This window comes from Medicago sativa, chromosome 4 (assembly GCF_051527215.1).
Source record: "Medicago sativa cultivar Bolivia chromosome 4, Bolivia_mono, whole genome shotgun sequence".
Classification (NCBI taxonomy): Eukaryota; Viridiplantae; Streptophyta; class Magnoliopsida; order Fabales; family Fabaceae; genus Medicago; species Medicago sativa.
The window spans coordinates 15,193,140-15,213,783 of NC_140752.1; the positions used below are offsets into that span (position 1 = coordinate 15,193,140).

Genomic DNA, 20,644 nt, shown 5'->3' on the forward strand with positions numbered 1-20,644 from the left:
TGCTTAGTGTGAGGAAATTCATATTTCCGTTTTTGGATAAAGGAAGGAAAAAGTGCTTCTATCCTTGTTTGGTTTAACATAGCCTTTGGAAAGCTATTCTTTGGAGTTGTATCCTAACCTAACCCATTTTTCTATTGAATTTTGTGATATATATTGTGTTTGAGCCACTTGATATTCATTTTTAAAGGCTACACAAATATGTATCAAATAAAACGGACTATAAGAGATACTCAACCCATAATTAACAAAAACAAAAAATACTTAAGTATGGTACCCGTGAGTCGTCGCAACGTCGCCCAAACCACAAAAACACCGACAAATCAAGGGGAATGACAAACTGACAAAACTAAAAAAGAAAAAAACTGTAATATCCCGCCTGACAGTATCGGTATATTAACCGTTGATCGTGTCAGATGAATTTTATTCATGGAAAGTAAGTGTGATGGAAATATTTATTACGAGATGTCAGCTTAATACGAGATAAGTATCAGAGACGGATGTAACACGTTTAAGGCAAGGGCATTTTGGTAATTGCTCGATTAAGAGATATTTATATGGAAATGGCCAAAGAATATCTCATTTCCAATCTTCTCTCTCTCTAGGTTTTTTGGGCAAGAGCTTTCTCTTCCTTCCCTCTTCTCATGCGCCACCCTCTCTTCTTTTTTTCTTCCATAATTTCTTCCTTTTACTCATGTCAAGCTTGTGGGTTATGTTCCTATATGATCTTCCAAGTTGTGGGGGTTTGGTTTGGGTTGTTCCACTCTTTCTCCTTAAGATAAGTTCATGAAGAAATGGGGTTTGTTGATGTCAAGAGAAGATGATGCAAGCTAAGGTTTATTCATGGTTAAGAAACAAAGAAGAATATGATTTGAAGATGGATTGTGGAGTTAAGGCCATAGTTGTTGGTGAGTCAAAAGTTAGGGTTTTGAGACATGGAGTAAAGAAGATGCTTGAAGCTTTGGAATCAAGTTCACAACATGATTAGGTGAGTTCTATAGATAGAGTAACCTACCTTTGGGTTGGATATTCATGTTTTGTGCTAGTTTAGCTTCTATGACATTTTATTGAACCCAAAGCCATGCCTTGTGTTACATGATAAATTGCCATGGAACTTGATCTTATATATGTTTTCGTAAGCTATTTTGAGTACATAAACTTGTTAACAATGTTTGGAATGAGTTGGTACATTTAGGAGATCAAAAATTGGAGTTTTGGGTCGAAAATGCCACGAACCCGCAGCCGAAACACGCAGGTTCGCAGCGCTGCGCCTGAACAAGGGCGCTAGGCGCCCAAAGTCAGAGAGGCCAGCGCTAGGCGCCCACTCTCTGGCGCCAGGCGCCCCTGACAGGGCAACTTTTGTGTTGTTTTGTGCTCGGGTGCTTGGGGCCAGTCGTGTGGGGGTCCGATGCGATCGTGTTGACGTATATTTTTACTGTTTTCACTTATTTTACAACTGGAACCATCTTGACTTGGTTAAAACTTTGAATTTCTAAATGGTTTGTTACTTGGGTTATGGCATTTTGGGTCCTCGGAATTAATAGAAAAATGTACCAATCATCCATAGAACTCGAACCGATAATCATGGCAATTTAACATGGGTCACAAAGATGACTTAAGAGAGTTTAAGCATGATGGGGTAGTAATGAACTAAGAAAGGGAATGTATGTAGAGCCTCGGCTTAGCTAGTCGAGAACTAGTATGTTTAGCAAGAATCCCTAGAGTGATAAGACGCGAAGTGTAATCTCTTCGCACAAGAGCTAGTATGATTTAGCAAGTACGTAAGCCGTGGTTTGACTAGTTAGTCTCTCCACCATGATTAGGTATGAATATGAACAAGTAAGAGTTTACCACTAATCGGTTCGATTGAGGTTCCGAGGTAAGCACTCAAGTATGTATATGTTTAACTTATGCACGACAAGACTATGAGTAATAAGTGTAGGTGACATGTCTCTTGATATCCACATCAGGGGGGATACAAGGGGTTCTCACTATGAGAACGATTCAAGCCGTAAGGGACCCGCATGTCACTGAGTAACAAGACGTAGGTGTTCGTGTCTCTTGTTATCCACGCCAGGGGGATACGGGAGGTTCTCGACCTAAGGGGAACGGTTTAAGCCGCAAGGGACCCGCACGACACCGAGGGAGTCCGATGTACGTACATCGGTCATGTATGGGATTGATTTCGGGGTTACTCCACCCGGGACTATCCGTAAAATGAACCAAGATAATAATGTTTGTTCAACGCTAACATAAATGAACTTAGTTACGTTTATGTATGTTATGATTATGGTTCCATGCACGATTATGATTATGAACACGTAGGAACTCATGTACGATTATGTACGAGAATAAGAGCATTAGATGCTTTAAGACAGGTACAGAACATGGATTAGAACAAGAAATGAACATGTTACCGATGACGATCTTAGGATTCCCCTAATCGTCCGGTTTAGAATCGTGTCATGATCATGTTATGCTTAGGCCTCGATACTTAGCGTGTATTCTTGGCAATGCGGTTCTAGGTTCCCTCTCGACCGCCATGACACGTATAGGAAGTGAAGCCTATAACAAGTGAGATAAGACTATGACGGCTCTAGTATGCACTACCGTCTAAGTATGCAAGTCCCCACACACGTATAATCAACCGTCAGGTTGTAATGTAGACACGTGGTGACCGTAGGTTTCCCCCTGAGGTTGCCTATAGCCTAGGATTTAGGGGAACTCACTGAGACATTATGTCTCATCCCAATCCTTATTTGTTTCAGATAAGCAGGATGTTTATGCATGTTCGGTGCCGGATGGATATTACTTCAAGAGTTCGTTCGTGAAGCTGCAGGATGTTATGGACTTCAAGGATGTATTTTTATGTATGGATGAGTTGTATTGTATTATTATTTATACGAACGGAACTTGATGTAAATATTATTCATTCGAAGATTTTAATTGTTGTATATTTTAATGTATCCAGTACTAATATTAACGCACGTGCCAGACTTTCTAGATACGTCTGGTATGGGTGTTACAAAAACTAACCCTTCTAAAAAATTATCATTTGTGTCGTAATTTTTTTTACAATTGCACACAAAAATTGTCTAAAAAAATTGTCATTTTTAGTTTTCAATGTAATTCTAATTGCTTATTTATTAACCGTATCATCTAGTTAATGTTACGCGTATCACTTTTAAGTTATTATTTTCCACTCTCCATATATAATAGAAAAAAAAATAGTTAATGTGGATAATTGGACAAAATCACCATTTTCTTTCTTTCATTTATCATATTTCTTTCTTTAATTAGTGTAAAATAGACAAATATGGCAAATATTATAGGACAAAGGGAGTAGGGTAGTATCCTTGTACAAATTTCATTACCCCACCCATTCTTACATTAAATCTTACTATATGATTTCTGACCCGTTCCGTTGTAGAATTGAACTAAGCTCCATTCCTTGAATGTAAGTATGTTTTGTTATTGTACGTGACTACGTGTAATGGAATAGACTAGTCACATATTTAAGAATTTTTATTGCAATTTAAAGGTAATTTCTTTAAAATTGTGAATTGTATACATGCTTAATCAATCAGTGGTTAGCTTTTTTTGGTCACTTGCTTTAAATTATTAACTATGGTTTAGTTGGAATTGGAATATAATTTCGTGGAAAAAGAAGAAGCGTACGGAACATATATCTTGATTGATTAATTTACAAGTCATTACTGATGGTGATTTGTGCTTCCTTGTCATGTTTGATCGTCTTTATTTTTTTGGTACATATGCTGTATTATTTTTTAAAAGGTCAAATTCATCATTAGATAGAGAAAGAGAGGGATGTAAAGTTAATGTGAAAATCTAATTTTCTTATTTATTTTTCTATAACGAAAATCTAATGTTCTTATTTATTTTTCTAGAATGAAAAACTAATGTTCTTACTTCTTTCTTAGCACACTAGGCTAAAATAATGTTTTGGATAGTGAGTAGCTTCAAACCCATGATGATTAATGAGTGTTTCAACCGCTAAATAGATCAACGAAATTAACAGAAAGTATTTTGATAGTGGTGAGTAACTTAGCAAATTTTTATTCACCAACATAAATGGTGAAAAGGGCTACACTGCGGTGAATCAAAGTTTGAATTCTGAATGGAAGATGAACTTGGTTTCATTGGAGCAAACTATTGAAAAAACAAAAACAAAACTTCTAATTTATCGTTGTAATGGAAAATAAATAAAAACTTCTAATTAATCTCATTTCGATTAGTGGTTCTTCAATGGAGATATTTAGAGTTAGAGTAGCAGTTTGCTTTTAAAGTTGTTATTCCAAAAGACAGTAATGCAATACCGTAGCGGTTTTGAATAGCGCTGGACAAATAATTCGTCTCCGCCCGAAACCGTAATATCCGGCCCACATGAAACCGAAGCGGGCGGGTCACGCGGGTTGTCGGGTCGTTCGGGTCTCAGAAATCCGGATTGGACTGGACATGCACGGTTCGGTTCGGCCCAACTTTATTTGGCCATCGAAACCCAATACCGACCGAGACACAATACATATTTATTTTATGGGTAGTGTTAACTTGTGCCCTTAGGGCACATGTTAAGAAAGCCAAAAGAAGAAATATTCTCTAAAATTTTGTGCATTTAATGAATTAAAAAGTTAAAAATTAAATGCAATGCACACATTCCAATATATTATTTCTATATTTGAATCATTAACTTGTGCCTTGAGGGCACAAGTTAACATTTCCCTTATTTTATTTTATTTATATGCTTCCAAAAACTTGTTCAAATGCAACGCTGTCGTATTGTCTTTTACATAAATACTTCTCATTCTCACATTAACCCTAGCAGCCGCACAAACAAACAATCCTCTTCTCATTCACTCTTTTGTTTCTCAATCTTCTGTCCCAACACTCACTTCACTCCGACGAATCTTTGATCAACTTCGTTACACTGTAAGTTGTAATATTGTTTTCGTTTCCACTTCGTCTAAGATCTAATTTTTATCTCATACTCTTTAATTTTTTCCTAGATTTTTCATGGCCTGGTCTAAACTGTCAAGAGAACCTCAGCTACTTTTTATTGTTTACGCATCATAAATTAGTTCAACATTTAAAGGTCTTGTCACACACATGATCAGTTGCTTGAGATATAGTGACAGTGCCTGAAAATTAAAACTTTAGGCCTGTTTGGATTGACTTATTTTAGCTTATCTACTTGCATAAGTTTTCTGAGACTGCTTGGGAGAACTTATGAAACCAGCTTAAGACATATACATAAGCTGTTGTCAGCTTATTTGCATAAGTTCTCCAAGATGGCTTGTTAAAACAGCTTATAGCTTATAACAATTCAACTTAATCTTATATTTTTTCCCTCTGTTGTCAATTGCGGGCAAACGCGGCGCGATCGCGGCTGAAAACAGCCTAGCGCGTCAGAACGCGACCGCACCACGCGTTTGTGAAAAGCGGAAATAGCGGCCGCTTTTATTGGACGCGGAGCGGTTCAAATGCGGTCAAATAGCCCGCTTTCCTGGGTCGGGGCGAAAATACGAAATTGCCCCCCACTTAAGCACCATTTTTAGGGACATTTTTGTCATTTGCCAAACCCTATTTTCTCTTCTCCTTATCCATCGTACAGAGAAACACAGCCGCATTCATTCATTCTTTTCTCCATTCAATCTTACAGCCGCATCCTTGCTCCATCCTCCTCTGATCTTCAATCTTACAGCCGCATCCTTGCTTCATTCATTCTTTTCTCCATTCAATCTTACAGCCGCATCCTTGCTCCATCCTTATCCATCCCTATTAACAAGCTCTGGTGTCAACAACAACAACACAGCCACATCCTGCTCTGATCTTCACCTCTTTATCAGGTTTGTTCTTTCTTTCTCCATTCAATTTTTTTTCTTCGTTTTTGTTTTGTGATGTGATATCTTTTCAATCTTTTTTTTTTCAATTTCTTTTTTTATTGAACTTTTTTTTTTTCAACTTCTTTGTTTTTTATTTGTGAAATCTTTTCAAACTTCTTTTGTGAAATCTTCATTCAACTTATTTATATTAATTTTTTATATTTTTATGTGCACCCTTAACATTGACAGGTTTATATTTTAGACTTTTATAAACTAGTTTGGTTCATTCCTTCCTAAGAACGGTCACCCTTAACATTTCAATTCCTTCACTACGTTTATAAACCTGTCAATATAAAGCTGTCAATTAGTTTGGTTCATTCCTTCACTACGTTTTCAAACTAGTTTGGTTCATTCCTTCACTACGTTTTTATGTAAAAGTCTGGTTCATTCTTACTTTAAGCTTTAGAGGCTTAAGGTGTTAACTACCTTGAATTTTATTAGTATTTCTTGCAAGTATGTTCTTATGTTTTTGCATAAGACATGTTTTATTTCAAATTATGAATACATTATGAATTTTGGGTAATATTTAAGTTGTTTTAGTATTTCTTTTTCAACATTATAGTATTTTAGTATTAAATATTTAGGGTCCGCGTCATGTAATAGCCCCCGCGTCGCGCCCGCATACCGCGCCGCGTCAATTTTTGGGGTGGCCGCGTCGCGCCGCGTTTCCGCTTTGACAACTATGTTTTTTCCCTATAAATAGCTTATACATAACCGTAAGCTGCAAATAAGCTGTTTATCCAAACAGGGTCTTGCATTAAAACTAATGATACATGATCCATTTAGCTAGAAAATAAATTTTTGTCAATGACCCATTTGTCACTTTGATTCAATATAACATTTTGACAGTGACCCATTTGATTTCTTCAGTTAAGATAACAAAAACAGATACATACATACATACGTATGTACAGTAACAACGGTGGAAGCAGAGCAACATAAGCATGCACGAGGGCAATGAAACGAAATAAGAGAGAACAAAATTACTGAACTCGGTGCTAGCAGCAACTATATTCTAGCAATAAACGAACAAAAGCTTCTAATGAAGCTAATTACAAGCATACACAAACAATCACATTTTTTCCGTGAATGAAATTACTACACGAATTGTACACATCCTTGAATTTCTTGCTAAAATACCTAAATTAAGCTAGTGTTTATACAAACGCATTAATGTAGAAGTTGAAGCTACAAGTAAATTGGTGTTCAATTGATAGAAAACGAAAAACGGATGCAAATTAATCTGATTCTGACAGAGAGAGAAAGAAGCTTACGGAGCTGCGACGATTTCGGTGGAAGGCGCCGATTGAAGATGAAGCAGGTGGGAGAGTCCAAAAGGTTTTTGGACTCTCCCACCTGCTTCATCTTCAATCGGCGCCTTCCACCGAAATCGTCGCAGCTCCGTAAGCTTCTTTCTCTCTCTGTCAGAATCAGATTAATTTGCATCCGTTTTTCGTTTTCTATCAATTGAACACCAATTTACTTGTAGCTTCAACTTCTACATTAATGCGTTTGTATAAACACTAGCTTAATTTAGGTATTTTAGCAAGAAATTCAAGGATGTGTACAATTCGTGTAGTAATTTCATTCACGGAAAAAATGTGATTGTTTGTGTATGCTTGTAATTAGCTTCATTAGAAGCTTTTGTTCGTTTATTGCTAGAATATAGTTGCTGCTAGCACCGAGTTCAGTAATTTTGTTCTCTCTTATTTCGTTTCATTGCCCTCGTGCATGCTTATGTTGCTCTGAAGAAATCAAATGGGTCACTGTCAAAATGTTATATTGAATCAAAGTGGCAAATGGGTCATTAACAAAAATTTATTTTGTAGCTAAATGGATCATGTATCATTAGTTTTAATGCAAGACCCTGTTTGGATAAACAGCTTATTTGCAGCTTACGGTTATGTATAAGCAATTTATAGGGAAAAAAGATAAGATTAAGTTGAATTGTTATAAGCTATCAGCTGTTTTAACAAACCATCTTGGAGAACTTATGCAAATAAGCTGACAACAGCTTATGAATATGTCTTAAGCTGGTTTCATAAGTTCTCCCAAGCAGTCTCAGAAAACTTATGCAAGTAGATAAGCTAAAATAAGTCAATCCAATTCCAAACAGGCCTAAAGTTTTAATTTTCAGGCACTGTCACTATATCTCAAGCAACCGATCATGTGTGTGACTTTTGAAGTGATTATGATAAACATCAAACTTTTTTAACGTTCTACCAGTTATGATTGATCGACAGTGTAACAACTTTTTACACTAATGACGTATATGAATTAAATGATTTAATTTATATTATGTGATAGATTTGTAGCCAAACCACATGGGGAAGATGATTTAATTTATATTATGTGATAGATTTGTAGCCAAACCACATGGGGAAGAGAAAGCGAAGTGAAAAGGCTGAAGCTGAGGCCGTGCCCAAAAAGGAGGATGTTGCTCCAGAGAGACCAGTGAGGACCCTTTTGGGATGGAAGGATAAGAATGATAATGAGAATGAAATTGAGGCTAAGGATAATGGTGCTTCACCTGTATTCAGGAACAAAGAGAAAGTTTTGGTTACTTGCTCTAGGCGTATTGTTTACAGGTACAAATCTCAAAACCCAAATATATTTTGCTGTATCCGCACAGTTTGTGCTTGTTTTGAGTTTGGATTTGTTTATTTTGGTTATGTTTGGCAAACAACTTAGTTAAGTTATTATGTTGTAAGGGTGTATCTTGTAAGTGCTTATTTATAAGTTATTTCTGCAACAAAAATTAAATTAATGTCAAATGGTTTTGATGTAAGTTATAAGTTGTATCCATAAACTATCTTGGAGAGCTCATGGAAGATGCTGAAAACAGTTTATGGACATTTCATATGTTGTTTCTAGAAGTTGTCCCTAACAGTCTCACAAGTTTTTATTCCAGTAGATAAATTTAAATAATGCAATCCAAACAAGCTCTTTGTGTGCAGTAAAATAATTGTGTCAGAACGCTCATGTTTGTGCGTGAAATTAAGCACAAATATACTTCTTCCTTTTATTGTGGGTTATTGGTTTTTGAATATGGTATTGATCATAAACTTATTATAGGTACCGACATTTGATGTTGAACTTGGTATCGCTTCTGCCTCATTGCAAAAAGGATAACAAGGTTGAATCGAAAGAAACTAAGGGCGCCACCTTGAATGAGCTTGTTGAGCTCAAAAACTGTTCGTCGTGTTTATTTTTTGAGGTATTCTTTTTAAATATTTTTTATGACAAGGTTTTTCAGTGACATCTATGCATTATGTTTATGAGCTATGCTATGTTGTTGTTGAGTTAGAAAATTGACTGTTTGTTTATGGTGTGAAGAATTATTCCATTTTGTTACAAATGTTGATGTCTATGTTGATATTTAGATTCCCTAAAAAAAATGTTGATATTTAGATCTAATGCAATATGTTATTGTTGGTTAATTTCAAATTGATATAATCTGTTTCCTTTTTGTGATGGATTACACAACTGATTCTTGTGTCTTGTAGATTTTTTTTTTATCCATTTTAAATTTTAAAGTGTAGAACACTTTCACTCCTTTGTTTCCCCTCCCAAATTGGTTTTCTATGTATTTACGCAGTTTACTTATTTTAAATCTGGCGACTGAGACAACATTTTCCATTTAATCTCGAGCAAGTCTAGTCTATTTGTGACATTTGGATAACTATCTTATATCTACCTTCTTTGTATGTGAATTTCAGTGCAGGAAGGCAAAAGATCTTTATCTCTGGATGGCAAAATGCCCCAACGGCCCGTCTGTTAAATTTTTAGTTAGTGCCGGTAATATTCTATCTGTTTGTTATCTTAAGGTTACTACATATTTCCTTGCTATGATTATATAGTATTCTAGGATCCGTAATCCAGTTCTTCATTCTTCTTTTTGAATTATGACCGTCTCTCTTTCTCTCCGAGGCCATTTTACTAGTTTCTCTTTTACCGTCACTGCTTTCCAGTGCACACAATGGAGGAATTGAAGCTTACTGGGAATCACCTAAAAGGCTCTCGTCCTCTTTTGACATTTTCATCAAATTTTGAAAAAGATGCATACTGGAAATTGTTGAAGGAGATGCTGTTACAGGTATTTGGTTTGATTACTCTTCTATGCACAGTTTTGGATTCAAAAGTTAAGGTCATTTCGATAATACCATCTTAGTTTGGTGGTGATTTGGGGGTGTTGCGTTGTATGAGTTCCTAGTATGATCGAAAGTTGTTGTATGTGCATTTTTCTGACGTATTTGTGATCTATTGTCATATATCTATATGCTTAAAAGTTTCTTAATCTGTCGCCGTTGACTTGAGAAGTCTATAAATGTTATGTTTGGCTCTTGTCATAGTTTAAAATTTTAATTGTGTAGAATGCGGGCTAAGCATTTATTCCTGTTCACAATTTTCTGTAGTTTTGGTTCTTGTACTTGAGTTATGTATTTGAAAAGGGGTGTGGATTGTGTGTGTGCGCGCGTGCATTTTTTTCTTGGTTATTAGAATAATCAAAGTATACACAATTTTGATTATTGCTGACGTAGTTTTTCTTTTCTTCATCCAGATATTTGAAACACCGAAGGACCACAGAAAGGCTAAACCTTTCCATGACCACGTTTTTGTTTTCTCGATTGTTGATGACCATATATGGTTCCGAAATTACCAGGTTTGTGTTTGCATTTGCAAAAGATCTAAATAATTGGCATAACATTGTTTTCAAATTTGCATTATTTTCGAGTTTAAACTTTAAAATCTGTTGGTTTGTTGTTTTCAACATCACTCTACTAAAAACAAATAAGCGCTGGCATCTTGGTTATAATTATGCCAATTGTTTTGGTTAGCCATAGTTTTTGACTTGGAGTGAAATTGAGATGACAAATCTAAATGTCCTCTTTCTTTGCTAACATTGCTGATGGATAAACTGGGCTTGGGAACATTTCAAATTAAAGCATTAGCCTTAGGTTTCTTTACAAACAGGCTTTAGTATATGAAAATAAAAATATACTTAAAACACAATTACTTTGAAGACCAATAGAAATATGATATTATGACATGTGTCTAGATTTGATGTAAGATCAAACCAAAACCTTATATACTATATCAACGAAGAAGTAAATGATTGTTTTACTATGGTTACATGGAAAGCTTTCAACTGATTTTTTGTAAACCACTGGATGCTATTATCATGTAATTACATTGTCTACACTTCTAGTCTAGGAGAAAAGAAAATGTATTCTTCACATAGGTATGCATGTCTTAAACACCATGGCGCTACCACATGTGATTGACGGATCTACAGTGTTACTTATTCATGCATTGATGACTTTTATACTAATCCGGTGAACTTAATTTTGCTTATTTTATAATGTATGGAGGTCTTAATAATTTAAACAAGATAGAGGTATTATTTTATGCTGGCACACTTGCATTTTTTGCAGATGTGGCTTTGCAATGCTATTCTCATTTTCTACTTTATGTTGTCATTGATGCTTACTGAACTATGTTACATAATAAAACACATTTTTATTCTCATGCAGATCTCTGTTCCTCACAATGATTCAGACAAATTACCCCGTGGAAGCCTTGATAAAATGACATTGATTGAGGTCTGCAAATTGGCTTATCGATTTATATTTGATCTGTCAATTCCTAAGATTCATTTAACTGATGTGTGCAAACTACTTGTTTAGGTTGGTCCACGGTTTTGCTTGAATCCGATTAAAATATTCGGTGGCAGTTTTGGAGGCCCGACTTTATATGAGAATCCACTCTACGTGTCGCCAAACCAGGTAGCAACCAAAATATTCTCAATGTACACTTATAATTTCTGTAATTTTCTACTGAAAATAACTACATATTGGTTATATTTTTAACCTTTTTATGTTGTAGATCCGAGCTTTGCAGAAGAAGAAAAAGGCTGGAACGTTTGCAAAGAAGGTCAAAGCAAAGACAAGGAGGAAAATGCATGAGATGGCCAATCCTCTTGAGCCTGATGAGTTTGCAGATATGTGGAAAGATTAATCTTAAATTCACCTGCCTCTTTTCACTAAAAGCAAGAATGGACATTTCACCTTATATCCAACATGAAATGGTGATTTTTGGCTGGCAGTCCGTTCTCTATAGCGGCTTTTTGATGTTGCGAATTGCTTTATATGTTCTATTGGAGATATGGGATGTACTTCTATTTGATTGTTCCCATCAAACTATGATACTATGATCTGTAATGTTATTTTCTTAAATTATTGTTTTTCTGGTGACTGTTTCCTACCCTGCCTTGTACTAGTTGGGTCCACCCCATGAAACTATGATCTGTAATGTTATTTTCTTAAATTATTGTTTTGACTTTTATCTTCCAAATCTCTAACTTCAGCACTCTTAAGTTTGAATTATATTCATTCCAAATCTATCTGATTATTCACATTTTACTAAAAGTTCTTCCGCTGGTTTTATTGCAATCTTAACTTGTGTTGATGATCTTGTTCTTGTTGACATTGATTTAACTGAAAATAGAAATGTTAAACATTTGGCTTAATGGTTGCTTTATCTTTTGCGAACGCACAAAACATGTAAAAATCGATATCCATGTCGTTCGGGATAAGGTGCAATCCGGAATGTTACAACCCATGCCAATCTCTTGAAAGTATTTTATTCACAAAACTTCTGCACCGTGGTATTTTTAACTATCTGCTTTCCAAACTCAACATGGTATTTATACTACTTGACCCATTTGACTTAGTCTTGGCTATCTCATAATCAGTTAGGAAACAGTTGCTTTTGTTAGGTTTCTGTTAAGCTTGTATTTTATTTCAGTTTTAGTTGTTTTGTTATCTTCCCCTTTTTACCCTCGGTGATATAAAAGGGGAACCATTGGCATTGTATATTCTCAATTGAACAAGTCGTCAGAATAAAGAATATTCAATGATCTCTTGTGTTAATTGCATTTCCATGGTCTTCCATGAATGAACATTTATGAGTTTACTGTACTTCAGTTAATGGTTTGATCTCTGAGTTGGCCAAACATACCCTATTTCTACACTCTTAGACAGTTGTGAGGAAGGCAAGTAGTTATCTCATTGCCAACATCCAAACTAAACCAATTTTATTTGGCAAAATAACAAAGCCACAATTTCTTTTATGAAAAATGGCAACAATGCAATTCACACGATTAAACATGACTCATACAATATACCCAAAAGAAGAGACTAATTTACCATTTCACAAATAGAACCTAACAGTTCAATCAGATATTTTAAACATTAGTATTGCCTGGAAAGAATATTACATCAACCATTTGTGATCACTTCAAAATTAGAGATTTTGCGTCCGTTTGATTCAACTTAAAAAAAAAAGGATTGTGTTAAAAAGTCTAGAGATTTTTTTTTAAAGATTTCTATTTGTTTACTCCCAGTAAAGATCACTTAAAGAAAAACATGGCCAATAGATTTAGGCAAAAATGTTGTACTGACATTTTCATGAAGTCGTACATTATTTTGATAAAATCATATTTAAAAAAAAAAAAAAACCTAAAGAAAAACTTAAATGACAATAGTTTTTTTTTTTTTTGGTAAAAAAGTAGATTTTTTTCTAAAAATTATACAACAAACGCACCCTTCATAAAAACAAGCTTTTAACCATGTTAAGTTTTTTGCCTCTTTACTTTCGTATTTTCATTCCAAAAAATAAACGGAAATAGACCTTATTTCACCATTTCTTTAGGTGGCATTTAACATGGGAAAGACTAAAATTTTCCCACCATGGGAAAGTTTATTGTGACCTTTAGATCAAATCAAGAACACATCATTATAATACTCTCTCCACACTAAATATTTTTACACACTTCCACATCACTGTTCTGAGTGTTCTCTCTCTTATTTCCTATATTTTTCCTCATCACATAATATCAGTAGATCTGCAATTCACACCTCTCACCACCTGCTGCTTTAAACCTCATTATCTTCAACTTACTATCTTCAACCTCCATGAAACTACAACACATTTCCATCTTCATCTTGTTGTTCTTAAAAAAATTTGAAAAATAAAAAGAAAAAAATATTAAAATTAAAGAACAATTCAAAAACAATCTCCATGTGTTGCAATTGAAAAACCATGGTGTTTATAGAACCCGGAATTAAAAACAATATTCTGGCTTCAATCTAATTAAAGAACTCAATCCTCTGTTTATGTTTGTTTTTGTAATCTCAATTTCTAAATCAGAGTTTTAGTTGAATGGGAGAGAAAGAATGAAAGGGAGAATATGAGGTTGTTTCAGCTGTTGGATAAACAATTTTGCCCAAATCCATGAGTTGTGATTTTTGTGTTCTTTTATGAATTGAAAATGAAGACCAAGATGGAGAGATGAAGGAATACCGTGGTGGTGGTGAGTGCAAGAGAGAGAATGATGGTGGATGATATTGTGTGTGCAGACCATCATAAAATATATGCTCCTCTTTAATCTAATGGTAAAAATAAACTTTCCCATGGTGGAAAAATTTTAGTCTTTCCCATGTTAAATGTCACCATTTCCATTATATCAATTGCATTCAGACATCATTGATGCACCTACCCATGTATTAATTAAGTTCAACTATTGTATGGTGTATTATTTAGATTTGAAATACGAAGACAGATCAAATTTCCAAGCATAACAATTTCTGTTTTTTAGTTGATATTTGAGACTGAAAACTGCTATTAGAATCGATGTCTAAACACTATACCAAAATTCATATCCAAAAAGGTATAATTTAGTGAACAATGTACCAAAACTGAAAGGGGTGTCAGAAAAATGAAATGAAAAACATTTCTTTTTTGGGATTGAGGGTGAGGGTGTCAATTCATTCCTGAGATGTGGCCTCATTTGTTGAGTCCACTGGCTCAGCTTCTGCTGTCTCATCAGCCTTGTCCTCTTTCTTACCTGAACAAAAACACAAAGCATCATTTGTTAAGCAAGAAATGTGACACCTATAGTATTACATCATATGCAAATTCCATGCATTTCAGAAAGCATATGATAGAACAAAAAAAAGAATAAATACAAAAGCGACATGATGGAACAAAAATAGGCATTGATTTTTTTTTTTGGTACAAAAATAGGCATTGATACTAAAGCAACATGATAAAACAAAAGCAACATAATCTATTCCAAGCCTACCTTTTTTCTTCTTTCCGCCACCTTTCTTCTTTGTCTTTGTGCCCAAGGCTAGCCATGCCTTGATCTCGGGATCATCTATCGTTTTTGTGGGCTGCAATTCTTGGAGTGGATGAGATGTGACGCGGTCCGATCCATTTGGCATTAACAAGACCGTGAATTTGATGTGTGCAACAAAATCACCTGATAAGGAAACAGTATAGCAAAGTTTAGGCTCGTAGGAACACAATTCAATTGTGGAACTGTTCATGTTATTGCCTATAGAAAAATTACCAGGCTTTTCATGCAGAACAGGATATGGCTGCAATAGCTCATGATTCATACATTCCACTAAACCAAGGCGAGCTCTTTTCTCCTCCAAAGCCCTATAATAAGAGTGTAATTGTAAGTGGACATATAATCAAAATCGGAACTTAAACTTGATGACATCATTAGAATTGAACTAAGTAGAGTTACCTAGCAGAAAATGGCATGATTGGAAATTTTTGGCTTATTTCACTGAAAATGAACCGAGATGCTTTCATCTTCAAGTGATAACTCTTGTCAACAGCCCTCTTATAAATAGTTGTCTGCTTCTCATCCAATAACTTAGGCTGCAAGGGATTGAAAATATTAGTTCAATAATTCATATGGTGCTACATCATGCTGAAAAAATATTAATGAAATTAATCCTACCTTGCCTTCTCCAGTACTTGTCACTATATCAATTGCATAAACTTCATTTTCCTCGAACTCTGCATCATCAACCCTTGTATCCGGATTAGAGATACTAAGTACAACCTTGTTACCGTCAATCACAAACTGCTTCAATTGGTGGCTTAGAACACCCTCCACAATTTTACAATCATAGGCAGCAGCAACCTTTTGAATTGCATCAGATACATCCTTGTTCTGTCAAGAAAAGTATTTGAAAATATTAATACACCCTACTACAACTCAGGAAATTTGTATGTATGAATGTCGAAAAAACAAATTCTCACACTTCGCTACATGCAATTGATATGTAATTGTTTAAATATTGTACCATGTTGGCTATACTAGAAAATTGTACTGACTATATAAATCAGAACATGAAACCAGTTCCAGCCATTCAAGTTTCGGCAACAGGGAAAAAGAGGAAACCAATATGGTTATGATCACCTCGGCAAAGTTGCCAATATTAATGTTTTATGATATGTAAGAGTATCAAAAGTCAAAATATACAAAAGATAAGCTTCATTATGTCATCATATTTAATCTAAAAAAAATTAAGAGAAAAAAAATAACTTGAAGCATGACAAGGTCAATAGAAAACACAACCAAAGGGAAGTGGGTATTTATGAAACAAAGGATGAATGATTCTCTATCAGTGTAACTATGACATAAACAGGCTTCATTGGAGTTTATCCATAGCCTACGATGTATTCATCATATAGAAATCAGTTCATCAAATCAAATTTACAAAAGTTAAAAAGTAAAAAAACCAAGATATGTTGGCTGCACTAGAAAGCTGTACCGACAATATAAATCAAAACAGCATGAAACTAGTTCCAGCCATTCAAGTTTTGGCAACAGGGAAAAAGAGGAAACCAATATGATTTTGATCACCTCGGCAAAGTTGCCAATATTACAGTTTTATCATATATAAGTATCAGGAGTCAAAATATACAAAAGATGAAGCTCCTTTAAATTAAAATATTTAATTTCAAAAAATGAAGAAAAAAATTGCTTGAAGTATGACAAGGTCAATAAAAAACACAAAGGAAAGTGAGTATTTATGATACAAAGGATGAATAATTCTCCATCAGTGTAACTATGACATAAACAGGCTTCATTGGAGTTTATCCATAGCCTATGATGTATTCATCATATAGAGACCAGTTCATCAAATCAAATTTACGAAAGTTTTTTGTTTTGAAGGAAAATCTATGAAAGTTGTAAAGTTAAAAAAAAAATATGTTGGCTATACTAGAAAATTGTACTGACTATACAAATCAGAACATAAAACTAGTCCCAGCCATTCAAGTTTTGGCAACAGGGAAAAAGAGGAAATCAATATGATTTTGATCACCTCGGCAAAGTCGCCAATATTACAGTTTTATCATATGTAAGTATCAGGATTCAGGAGTCCAAATAGACAAAAGATAAAGCTTCATTATATTATCATAATTAATATTGAAAAATGAAGGGAGAAAAAATTGCTTGAAGTATGACAAGGTCAATAAAGACGCACCCAAAGGGATATGGGTATTTATGAAACAAAGAATGAATGACTCTCCATCAGTGTAACTATGACAAAAACAGGCTTCATTGGAGCTTATCCTAGCCTATGACGTATTCATCATGTAGAGATCATCTCATTTAATCAAATCCACAAATATGTTATAAAGTAAAAACCAAAATAAGACAGTTTTGAGAGAGACTGAAAAAACTGGGGAAAATGAAACAGTTCAGACTGAGATTTTTTTCTACAAAGACAATCACAAAAGAAATGACATATCGCTTTCTACAATTTCAATCAAAAAAGAGGTGACATATCGGTTGAATAAAATGTACAAAAGGATTTGAATGACAACCAAGTAATCTGAAATGAACAAAACAAACAGAACAATGAGCTACATATGTCAGCTGAGAGGACAAGAAAAGACGCAACTTTTGTGGTTAAATGGTTGATGCAAAAGAAAAAGAAAATCTATAAATGACCTCTATCAGTGTAACTATGACAATAAAGCCTCATTGGATTTAATCCTAGCTCATGATTAGTTTTCATCATTTAGAGATCAAAATTCCCAAGGCAAAGGTATCCCTTCAGATGCAACAAACAAAGTAATCTACTTATCTTTCAATTTTAAAGTGCCATATTGACACTGACTTATAACCTATCTACATGTGGAGCAGGATGAATGCAATAAAATCAAAATTACTTCAATATAATACATATAAATGAGGGAAAAATCTTACAATTGATTACCTTCTTTCCTGGCCTTACAAGCCTTAAGGCAACCTCAGCAGCAGTGTTTGCAGCCGCAATGACATCTGCTGCCCGTCCAGTAACCGGACCTTCCTGAAGAACATGAGTGTGAGCCACAGCAGCAATGAATCCATCTATATGACAAGCCAAATCACTGCAACCATTGAAAGAAATGCATCATTATCAACTTTCAAATGATAGCCGAAACCACAGGGTAATCACAAAACTAGCTCTAAAATCTTACATTTTGACTATATCGCCTTCTTCCAACACTGTCTCATCACTGGCTAGAGGAGAGAAATGGCAAATTGTGTTGTTAACAGAAATACAGGTCGGGAAAGCAACACCTCTCTCTATCTTCTTCTTCACATTCTTGTACACGTTACTAGTTTGCCTTCACACCAATAAAAGAAAACATCATAAGCTAAAAACCATTTAAATAATATTAACAAAACTAACATAGCAATTACAACAATCACACAAAAACACCAAATACAATATTTCTTTATACAATCAACGGTTATTATCACGGTATGCATCGCACAGAATCTTAATATTGAAATTACAAGAAAGTAACTAGTCGACAATATACATAAAATAACCTTCACAGAATCTAAATATTGAAATTACATGAAAATAACTAATCGACAATATACATTAAATAACTAATCGAAAATATACATTAAATAATGTATGCTGCACGTGAGAGGATACTAGTTATATAGCAATATAAACTTACTCTCTAATAAATGAATCTCCTTTCTCGCAAATGTCGACAACCTTGGCCTTCGGTTTACATTCCGAAATAACTAACTTCAAAGCCTCTGCATAACAAACAAATCCAAAAAAAAATAAGTAAAAAGTAAAATCATCTACATTAAAATGCACAAAAACACAACAAACAATGAAACCCTAAACTAATCGAGAAATTAAAAAAACAAAAGAATATATTCAATTTATGCATCTGATCTATGAATTTACAAAAACCCATTACGAATTTGCAAATAAAAAAGACAATGATATATTCCGAAAATAAGTAAAATTAATAATGAAACCTTAAACTAACCGAGAAATGAAAATTAACAAAAAAAAACATAAACCTAAGCTAAATTCAATAAATTTAAGCATCCAATTTATGAATTAACAAAACCCATATGGAATATGAAAATAAAAAAGAATGAGAAACAATACATACTGTTAACGATCTCAGCTGCAGTTTTGTATTTGGTTACAACATCAGGTGAAGTGAGATCCAACTCCTTCTCCTCCCTTTCATCATCCGACATGGTGCCTCACTTGTTCAATCCTTGATGCTCCTGAAAAACCCAGATGAAAAATTCAAACAAAAATCGTAAAAATCAAATTTTTCCCCAATTGGGTATCAAAACAATGAAGAATTGGAGCATCACTTACAGTTGAAAAATGAAAATGAAGAAAATGAAGAGTAAGGAAGAAATGGGTTTTGCGGCAAAGATTCGAAGAAATGAGGGTTTGTGAAGTGAAATTAGGGTTTCATTGAAGAGGCAAGTTTTGGCTCTATGTACTCTTCGTGATCAAAATTGGTGACACTGCAAATTTTATTTTATTTTTGTTGAAAGATGGTGATAGTGGAGATGTATGTGTTTCTTTTGGACAAACACTGTTTTTATTGACAAAAATTGACTTAGTTTTGATCTTATGCATACATACATGTTTTTTTTAATGATATTCCATGTTTTTATTCAGTTCAATACTCATATTAGTACTGACAAAATGTACAAAAGAGAAATTTTCTCCTTACAGTAAATGATTGTCCTAAACAATAAATATTTTTTAACACGCTCTTTGTTTGCAGTATACATGAACAAAAGAATGAATTTTTTTAGGGTTGGATCATTTTTCATGGGTGGTAAGATAGATTAATTTGTCTCACTTTGCATAACTCGTTTAGAATACGGTGGGACATATTCAATTGAATAGGTGGGTTAAAAATACTACCATGTTACGTCCCTAATTGACAGGTTGACCTGACAATTATAAAAACACAATAAAAAAATAAATTGCATTGATATTTTTACGGATTCACCCATCAAATGAGGGAAAAAGTTGCATTTTCAAAATCATGATCTTGCAAGTGGGTGCGTCTAAGATGCACCTCAAAAATATGTTTGATTTTTTTTCTGCATTTCAATATATTTTTGACAAAACTGCACATGTGATCTTTTAAGTTTGTCCATTTAACAGGATTGATTCTTTTTATATTTTGAGTATTACTTTTCCCACCCTATGCCTTTCCTCGCGCGCCCTATTTTTTTCCAATTTTACCCCTTGTTCGGATTATGTTTTCCGGATTTATTTGCAGATATATCCGGATTATATAATCCGGAATAGTGTTTTATTAGAACTTTTCCAATTGTAAGGTCTACAATTCGTAAATGAAAATGCAAATAAACTAAAAAACATAAATAAAAAGACACAAACATAAAAACAATTCATTTTATTAATATATGAACAATACATTACAACAATTTTCAAACTTTCAAGCTTTTTAAGCTTATTACATAATATCCTAAATCTATTTCTAATGCTATCCTATTACATAAGCTATACCAATGGCTCCAGCTCTAACTCCAGCCACTGATGAAGAGAAATGAGGGTGGGAGGAAAGAAGATGGT

At 34.2% G+C, this 20,644-nt stretch overlaps 2 protein-coding genes and 1 long non-coding RNA gene across 7 annotated transcripts; 2 read left to right on the forward strand and 1 right to left on the reverse strand.

Annotated features, from left to right (window-relative positions):
• The first annotated feature begins 356 nt into the window (after positions 1 to 356).
• Positions 357 to 2,967, forward strand: LOC146926633 (uncharacterized). The gene is made up of 2 exons (XR_015005459.1): positions 357 to 985; positions 2,766 to 2,967. It is a non-coding gene; the product is annotated as an uncharacterized LOC146926633 (long non-coding RNA).
• A 1,862-nt stretch (positions 2,968 to 4,829) lies between these two features.
• Positions 4,830 to 12,251, forward strand: LOC146926634 (ribosome biogenesis protein BRX1 homolog 2-like). Of its 5 annotated transcripts, none has more exons than XM_085700146.1 (10): positions 4,830 to 4,944; positions 5,675 to 5,861; positions 8,257 to 8,485; positions 8,973 to 9,114; positions 9,617 to 9,695; positions 9,869 to 9,993; positions 10,459 to 10,560; positions 11,432 to 11,500; positions 11,585 to 11,683; positions 11,784 to 12,251. In XM_085700146.1, the coding sequence occupies exons 3-10, from the start codon at positions 8,274 to 8,276 to the stop codon at positions 11,913 to 11,915; spliced, it is 960 nt and encodes a 319-aa protein (XP_085556272.1). In that variant the 5' UTR covers positions 4,830 to 4,944; positions 5,675 to 5,861; positions 8,257 to 8,273; the 3' UTR covers positions 11,916 to 12,251. The 5 variants fall into 5 exon arrangements, with proteins under 5 accessions (XP_085556272.1, XP_085556274.1, XP_085556271.1 ...); XM_085700145.1 differs by lacking the exon at positions 4,830 to 4,944 and adding an exon at positions 7,236 to 7,300 and having other exon boundaries at positions 5,641 to 5,861; XM_085700148.1 differs by lacking the exon at positions 5,675 to 5,861 and having other exon boundaries at positions 4,847 to 4,944.
• A 2,217-nt stretch (positions 12,252 to 14,468) lies between these two features.
• On the reverse strand, positions 14,469 to 19,500 carry LOC146926635 (ERBB-3 BINDING PROTEIN 1). The gene is made up of 10 exons (XM_085700149.1): positions 19,403 to 19,500; positions 19,185 to 19,305; positions 18,729 to 18,813; positions 18,234 to 18,383; positions 17,990 to 18,143; positions 15,715 to 15,930; positions 15,496 to 15,632; positions 15,313 to 15,404; positions 15,043 to 15,222; positions 14,469 to 14,805 (listed from the first exon to the last, which is right to left on the reverse strand). Exons 2-10 carry the CDS (start codon positions 19,273 to 19,275, stop codon positions 14,726 to 14,728), a joined length of 1,185 nt encoding a protein of 394 aa, XP_085556275.1. The 5' UTR covers positions 19,276 to 19,305; positions 19,403 to 19,500; the 3' UTR covers positions 14,469 to 14,725.
• Positions 19,501 to 20,644: the final 1,144 nt, after the last annotated feature.

Bases quoted from the DNA above. Each gene is read 5' to 3' on its own strand.
- LOC146926635 (XM_085700149.1), bottom strand. From the start codon at position 19,275: ATGTCGGATGATGAAAGGGAGGAGAAGGAGTTGGATCTCACTTCACCT. The intron at 18,144-18,233 runs GTAAGATTTTAG...CAATGGTTGCAG, and splicing joins GAAGGCGATATAGTCAAAAT to TGATTTGGCTTGTCATATAG. The intron at 14,806-15,042 runs GTAGGCTTGGAA...GTTTTTGTTCAG, and splicing joins TGGCGGAAAGAAGAAAAAAG to GTAAGAAAGAGGACAAGGCT.
- LOC146926634 (XM_085700146.1), top strand. From the start codon at position 8,274: ATGGGGAAGAGAAAGCGAAGTGAAAAGGCTGAAGCTGAGGCCGTGCCC. The intron at 8,486-8,972 runs GTACAAATCTCA...AACTTATTATAG, and splicing joins TCTAGGCGTATTGTTTACAG to GTACCGACATTTGATGTTGA. The intron at 9,994-10,458 runs GTATTTGGTTTG...TTCTTCATCCAG, and splicing joins TGAAGGAGATGCTGTTACAG to ATATTTGAAACACCGAAGGA.